General features: G+C 28.7%; 1 protein-coding gene across 2 annotated transcripts; it reads right to left on the bottom strand.

Moving 5' to 3' along the window:
* Positions 1–5,928: 5,928 nt before the first annotated feature.
* Rpl31 (ribosomal protein L31) lies at positions 5,929–7,839 on the bottom strand. Of its 2 annotated transcripts, none has more exons than NM_001126188.2 (3): positions 7,768–7,839; positions 7,240–7,484; positions 5,929–6,136 (listed from the first exon to the last, which is right to left on the bottom strand). In NM_001126188.2, the coding sequence occupies exons 2-3, from the start codon at positions 7,461–7,463 to the stop codon at positions 5,986–5,988; spliced, it is 375 nt and encodes a 124-aa protein (NP_001119660.1). In that variant the 5' UTR covers positions 7,464–7,484; positions 7,768–7,839; the 3' UTR covers positions 5,929–5,985. The 2 variants fall into 2 exon arrangements, with proteins under 2 accessions (NP_001119660.1, XP_008189851.1); XM_008191629.3 differs by having other exon boundaries at positions 7,689–7,829.
* Between the last annotated feature and the right edge of the window lie 5 nt (positions 7,840–7,844).

Raw genomic sequence — 7,844 nt, 5'->3', positions numbered from 1 at the left:
CCCCCGTAAATACGCCACTGACCACATTCAACCTCATCAAATGATAAAAAACTCAGGCCAAAAAAATATTGAAGCCAAACCCCTGTCTTTGTTTTCTTGGTGTTATGTTTCAACAAAAATTCGCTACTTTGTATTTTACGAAACGAACTTTGGTGGAAGTGAAATTGGCAACCAATTATTTGACAATTGGGGAAAACATTTTTGGCCGATATATGAGCTGATTTTTCAAAATCCAAGTGGAGAAATTTAACTTCTAAACTTTGACCAAGAAGTTCAAGACATAAATTCTTAATTGTTGTCCAAAATGTTGAATAAATTTCAGTTGATTTTGATTTTAAAAATGCACCACCGGTGGCAAAAAATTACCGGTAGCCGGTAGGTACCTACATAAAATTCATTTTTCCAAACATGGACAGTGTACATTTGAAAAAAAAATTCGGTGCGTACGAAAATGTACCATCCGCAAATACATGACTTGATGCACTAAGTAATTTTAAATTAGAAATGCACGTAAAAATTGGAATGCTATCAATTAATTAATTTTTAATATACTTTCGATTACTAATATTGTGCCCAAAGGTGCACCCAAACGTGTTAACAATTTTCAGGTAAATTATTTATACTGCGTCCAAACGGGTCATCCCCCCCACACCACCGTTTGTCATATACCAACCTTTAAAATACATGATCTGCTTTATGAAGTAATATATTTATCATTTTTTTTTCACCCACATTCCTACATTTAATATATTATAATTATACATCTACGATCTACATAGGTATTACTAAAATGAAAAATATTTTTATTAAAACAAATAACAACATTTAGGGTAACTACCTTCTGGCTTCATATAATGTATAAATATTAATATATTATAGATGTAAGTTGTAACCATCGATTCGAAATTACAAATGTTTAAAAAAAACACTGCTATCGAGTAGGTACCTTACCGACAATATTCTAGACCAGCGATTCCCAACCCATTGGCCGCGGAAAATGTGGTACTGGGCAGCGAACGCTGGTCGAGAGTCTAAGGGCTAAGCCAAGAGTCAGCAAATTTTAATTGGCATCAATTAGTATCAACATCCAGATTTTTTATATGATTTTATACACGTCTATATTTATTTTGTTTATAGTTTATACTCGTATATTAATTAGGGAAGTGGGCCTCAAATTTTTTTTTACTAAACTAAAATAACCGCATAACTAAAAAGGTTGGGAACCGTTATTCTAGACAAATTAAAAGTTATTAGTAAATACTATATAGTAATGCAGGCGCGTAGTTAGGGGACGTGTTATTGGGGTACTGACATCCTCACCAGACCATGTTATTTAGGTATTTATTTATTAGTTGAAAACGGGTATGAGCCATTCAACTAAAGATAGACATTAGTAAATAATTATACACAATACAAATTATTTTAAAATAACAACAAAAAAATAAATAAAATAAAACAAAAACAATTTAATTTAATATAAATTACAAATGGTATATAAAACAATAAGTAATAAATTATGTTTTAAAATTTGTTAAGGCATTATATACATTCGTTTTAAAAACTTCACGAGACATGAAAAAAAAAATAAACAAAGTTTGCTAATTTATTTGCCAACTTTAATACACGTGGGAAATATGATGATGAGCAATGGTTAGTGGTAAAAAATGGTACAAAAAATAATTTATTTAACCTGAAATTGATCTGACTCGTGTGAAAGCCAACCATTGATGGTAACTCAGGACAATCTATGAATTATGATACCATTGAGAAAATCATATAAAAACATTAGATCACTAACTTCTCTTCTAAGATTCAAAGATATAATTCCTAGCTGAGTAGACTGCAGAATATATGAATCTCTAGATGGTTCAATATTTAATTTAAAACATATAGATTTGGATTATTTATATTGGACATTTTCTAATAGATTAATAGAGGCAGCATAATAGGGGGACCAAACTAAAGAGCCAAACTCTAGCTTAGATCTAACGAGAGAGAAATTCAACAGTTTTAAAGTTTTAATGTTTTTGAAGTCTTTAGAACGTAACTGTTAAGTTAATATGTCGAGAAAAGGATAGATTATTCCCAAACCCTATTTAAAATAGTATTACCCAATTTATAGTTAAAGATTATTGGATCGTTTTTACGTAAAAACGATATAACCTGACACTTATTTATGTTAAGAGGTAATCCATTTAACTTACTCCATTAATTTAGCTTTTCTATATAAAGCTGTAGTTTAATACAATCATTCTGTTAAGTTTTAACCGAAAACACTTTAGCATCATCAGCAAACAATCGAACCTTTATAGTGGTGTCAAAGATAGTCGGTAAATCATTTATAATTAATAATATGAATAATAAGGGACCTAAATGAAATCCTCGCGGTACCCTCGAGTGTACTTTAATATCATATGAAACCACAGAACTTAATTTCACCGCTTGAGAACGATTAATTAAGATTTAATCCAGTTTAAAAATTAATCATTAAAACCAAAATGTTCTAGGTTGCTGTTAAAAGTCGATGGTTCACTTTGTCGAATGCTTTTTGGAAATCTGTGTTTATTGAATCCACTTGCTGCCCGTGTTCAAAAGCCGAAATAATTTTAGTTTGGTATAAGATAAGATTTGTAAGTATGGATATTTTTTGACTAAAACCATGTTGATTATTTACTAATTTTTGAGACATCAATAGTGAAAGCTTTTTAGTGATAATGGATTCGAATATTTTAGAAATATAGAAATAGGTCTGTAATTATTACAAATATTTACTTTATCTCCAAACTTATGAATTGGACTAATTGGAGTTATAAAAGAATTTTTCCAAATTTCAGGAAATAAACCCATTTTTAATGATTTGCTAAAAGTAATATAATAATAATAATAATAATAATATGTTATACTTATGTCTTATAATAATTAATACTTATTAAGGTAAAGATTCATCATAAACCGTGATGTACACTGTACATGCTACATAATATTATGCATAGGCGTAAATAGTGTTTGAAATTAGGGGAGTAGTCTTAACTATGGACGAAATAATAGATACACTAAATTTAAAAACTCGTCGCATTTAGTTAATTAAAAAATATATATGTTTGTTTCTTTAATAATAATTATAAATAAGAGACAAGATGTACATTTTAAATTTAATATTTTTTCAAAAATAGTCCCCAGAGCTCCCCCCCCCCTATTTACGCCTGTCTTAAAAGGAAATCATTCCCAAATTACCAATTTATCGATTACAAGAAAACAATTAAAATATTTTTAACTTCAGCATATTGTCTTCTAATATAATAACTCCAACAAATATATCAGTTTATGCATAATATAGTCAGTGGCGCAACTAAGGGGGTGCTAAGGGGTGCTTAAGCACCCCCAAGTCCAATGTCTTTATAATTTAAAATATCTATAGTTTTAACAATGTAATTTTATTTTAAGATATCATTATGTCATTTCAATTTTGACATGAAATCATTAAAAATTGTTGCACGATCTTATGACGGTGCAAGCGTAATGTCGGGGTGTCTTAATGGTGTTCAAGTCAAAATAAAACAATATTTTCCTTCTGCCATATATACTCATTGTATGTCTCACAGGTTAAATTTAGTGGTTCTGGATATGTGCAAAGGAATTAAGGTAAAATATGCTTTAATTAACTATTTGTAGAACATTAACACATAATACTATATATATATTTTTTTATTAGGATATAATATTATTATATAGGTACTTTGTTTATTATATTGCTCGACATTTTTTTAATATTTTGGAGTCCCCCTATGTGCATTTTTCTCGACCAAGTAACAACTCAAAATTACTTGAAATTCAGACTGAATTATGATTAAAGAAAGGCAATATAATAAGAGTTTATGATAGGCGATAGGTTTGTCGATATCGAAATTGCCATTCAATGATAAACAATTATTCAGCAATTTTTAAATTTTTAAAAAAATGAAATTGAAGAAGAAGCTGATAAAGATGTGGCTGAAGATATAGATAATATAATAAATAATGAAAAGATTTTGAGTACTCAAAAAAGTTATATTTTATTTTTAGGAATCATTAGTCAATTAACAAAATTTGTAATTTTAGTTATGGTTTTAAGAGATGTTTTAGGAGTTATAAACATCTTAAGTTCAACTCTACAATCATAGACAGCTACATTAGGGAAGGCCGAAATGATTATTAATAATGTTATTGAGTCATTTAAAAACATGAGAACAGATAAGTCATTCTCAGAATTATGGTTAAAAATTATACAATTTTGTGAAACAAATGACATATCAATATCTCATCCTGGTAAGTTTGATTCTTTGTTATAGTAAAATATAATAAAAAATATATAAAATTGTATAAACACATTTGCTACCATTGACAGAAGATTATGTTTAACACTTTAATAATTTTAAATCATAAAATACAATAAATAAAAAAAAATGTGTTAACATTTTTAGTATTTGAATATACCTAATAATAATAGTCAAAATAAAGTATTTTAAAAGTGTAATGGGGGAGGAGCCCCCGACGGCCACATAACGGTTTACCTTTTGTAGCACCCCCAAGATTTTAACTCTAGTTGCGTCACTGAATATAGTTCTCAAAAGGAACAAATACATAATACCATTGAGTATAGATTGTATATCTATACTCAATGATAATACCACTTTGTAGAGATTATTTTCTCTACATCGAGCATAAGACTTTTTGTGAAATTCAAATTTAATCCCAAACGAGGTCTTAAAGTACTTTTACTTAAGTTTAATAGGTTATACTAACACTGTAGCAGTATAGACTATTAACATGTGATAATTTAAAATTTAACAAGTACCCAGGTACGTACCTAACAACTAACAGATAACGTTAACACCATTTTCTGCAGTGATTAATGAATTTTTGAACAGTTGCACTATTAAACCAGCAGACATCAACAAGTCACGACTGCCACCCATATTCTTTACCAAATATAATTTATTCATGTTTAAAATACCTGTTTGTTGACAACCAAGCAAATGTAACCCATTTACGGCCAGGGGACAATGTTGTTGGTTAAATTCAGAACAGCACATATCATAAAAGACAACAGACAGTCGACAGATCCTGGTAACTGGTAGCACAAATCATACAAAATAAAATAATAATACAAGAATATCAAACATTGGTGGTCAGTGGAGAATTTATAAATTAAATTCCCTGAATTTAATTCTCCATTCCTCATGTCAAAATAATAGTTTTGTTTACCCGTATTTTTTACAACTCTTATTTCATACTTCAGTGGAGTAACCTTTTTCCTTTTCAATCATTATACTGTTACTGCTTGTATTAAAATACTGTTTTTCAACATGTGTATTTCTCTGAATCCAATCCTTACAATGTGCAGACTTCATCTTAATACAATACCAATAAGGCAAAGGACATTCTTTTCACTTCTCTAATTGAGGATTAAATTTTTATAATAAGAGCAGATAAGACTGTTGTGTATAAAAAAAAAATATTAACCCACAAATCTGGTCCCATAGAAGCTGCAGTTTTTTGTTTTGGATTACTTCTTAAAATGTCTAAAAAATTAATTAATTTCTTTAAAATTATAAAATTTGAGTTGAAAAAATGATAGTCAAATAAAAGTTGACACTAAAATATACATTATTTCTACAAATGATGCGACGAAATATATGAAAAATACGGTCTTAATATAATTAACAAAACTAAGTGATGCAGGAGACCGCACCATACTATTAGCGTAATTTTTGTTCACCGTACTACTTATGAGTTAAAAAGATTTTTAATCACTAGCTATCTAAATAAAATTTGATAAATATGTGTTATAAAGTATAAACCTATGAGGTAGGTAATAGGTATCATCTAAATTATTGTGACACGGGAAAATGACGAATTATGGACAAAATTATAAAATACACGGTAAAATATTAACAATTTATCATTTTATACTTATTTATTATCAAAGACAAAGAGTTTACAAGTTTATTCTTCGGTTCCGTCAACATTTTCCGTACCCAATTTTTTGAATGTAGGTACATTCACCCAGGTAACCAAAGTGTATAACTTGTGTGGTGAATCTTCATCGTCATTTCGTCTCCTTGCTAATTGTACACGAATGCGGAATGGTACACTCCTAAAAATTTAATTACACATATATTATAGAAAACAATTTGGCGAGTATCAACTATTAATATTATTAATAATTCAACTAATTTATTTAAGTAGAAAAAAAAATATGTATGAAGAATTAATAGTATAATATAATTATATTTAACTATTTTTAATTTATTTACACAAAAAGTAACAGAAATATAACACAAACTGAAATAATAGGTTATGAAACTGTAATTTCTGAAATCGAAACAATTTGTTATAATTAAGCTAAAACATTTTAGATTCTAAGTGGAACAACAAAGGATGTATTGATTTTACAATGATGTATGTGTTTTTTTTGTGTCTGTACAATTGATCAATTTAAAACTGGTTTTGTTGTTAAAAATTTATAAAAGTTCAATTTGTATAGGTAGGTAGCTAAGGATTTAAATTGTAAAGCAAGGTTTCACATAAGTAGGTTATTAAGTAGGTAAAGTCATCCATTTACCCACCTTTTTAACTAGGGACTTTTATAATATAAGATAGTTTAAGAATTATCTTGTAGTATACGTATAAAATAATAGACATATTTAAAATGTTATCTACGAGTTGTTTTTTTTTTAGATAATATCCAAAGTAGTTGAAATTTAACAACAAATTAGGTTCCTGCACAAATGTAGTTATAGTGGTTCTATTTCACCTAAACATATTAGGTATGTCAATAATTATTTTTAAAACTTTTAGATTTCTATGTGGTTACTACCAAAAAATAATCAAACGAAAGTCGAAACATTATCCTTCAAGACATCAAATGTAATTAGTTACTAGCAACATTACCTAAGTACATACTCACTACATTTGATTCCGATTTTCTTTTAATAAATCAGACAGTACCTTAGGCTAAGAAGAAAAATATTATTGGTACAGAATCTGTTTAATATTTATTTTTTGTTCAAAACTACACCAAAAAATATCTCTTAGAATCAGGTACCATATTACCTAGGTGACATTGATAACATAATAGAGATCTAACATTCATACAGTACAGCTTTTTATAGGAGTTGGTCGGATACTTTAATAAGACAAAACCAATAGTTAATAATATAATAGAAATAAGCTAAAGAATGAAAATATTTTACACACCTGATTCCTTTGGACCAGACGAACTTGTTCAACCTAGTGTCGATGCGCACATCTTGTGTGCCCATTTGTTGGGTGGCGAATTTGCGGATTTCTTTGATCGCACGAGGGGCTCGCTTCTTGAAACCAATGTTCAAAAGCCTCTTGTGCATGTTAATGGTGTACACACGAGTAACCACCTCATTGATCGCCGATTTACGTTTTCGTTCCCTAGTTAACTTGGCCATCTTATGATTTCGTCTGCAAGACTGCAACAAAACACATTGATGTCATTAATAACAATTGGGTACCCTTCTCATCGATCATCGATCAAATCAATATGTTTGGACGATGGTTCGACAAGAATCGGTATTAAGTCCTTAATGAATACATTTTTAACATAAAATAATAAATGTTATTTATTTCGAATAAATCAAAAAATTTCAAAAGTATATAGGTATTTATTATATTACCCTAAACACTTCTCAGCAATAAGTAAGTTATATTGAAGTTTTAGCAGAAGGATTGAGATGGATAAAAAATTTTACTTACCCGAGTCAGACGAGACAGAACGAAGAATTATTTGCTAAAGAGACGAATTGTTTACAAAAATCTTTGTACATTAACCT

Source organism: Acyrthosiphon pisum, chromosome A2, assembly GCF_005508785.2.
Source record: "Acyrthosiphon pisum isolate AL4f chromosome A2, pea_aphid_22Mar2018_4r6ur, whole genome shotgun sequence".
NCBI lineage: Eukaryota > Metazoa > Arthropoda > Insecta > Hemiptera > Aphididae > Acyrthosiphon > Acyrthosiphon pisum.
The sequence above is the reverse complement of the archived record's forward strand: the minus strand, read 5'-3'. Positions and strand labels throughout refer to the sequence as shown.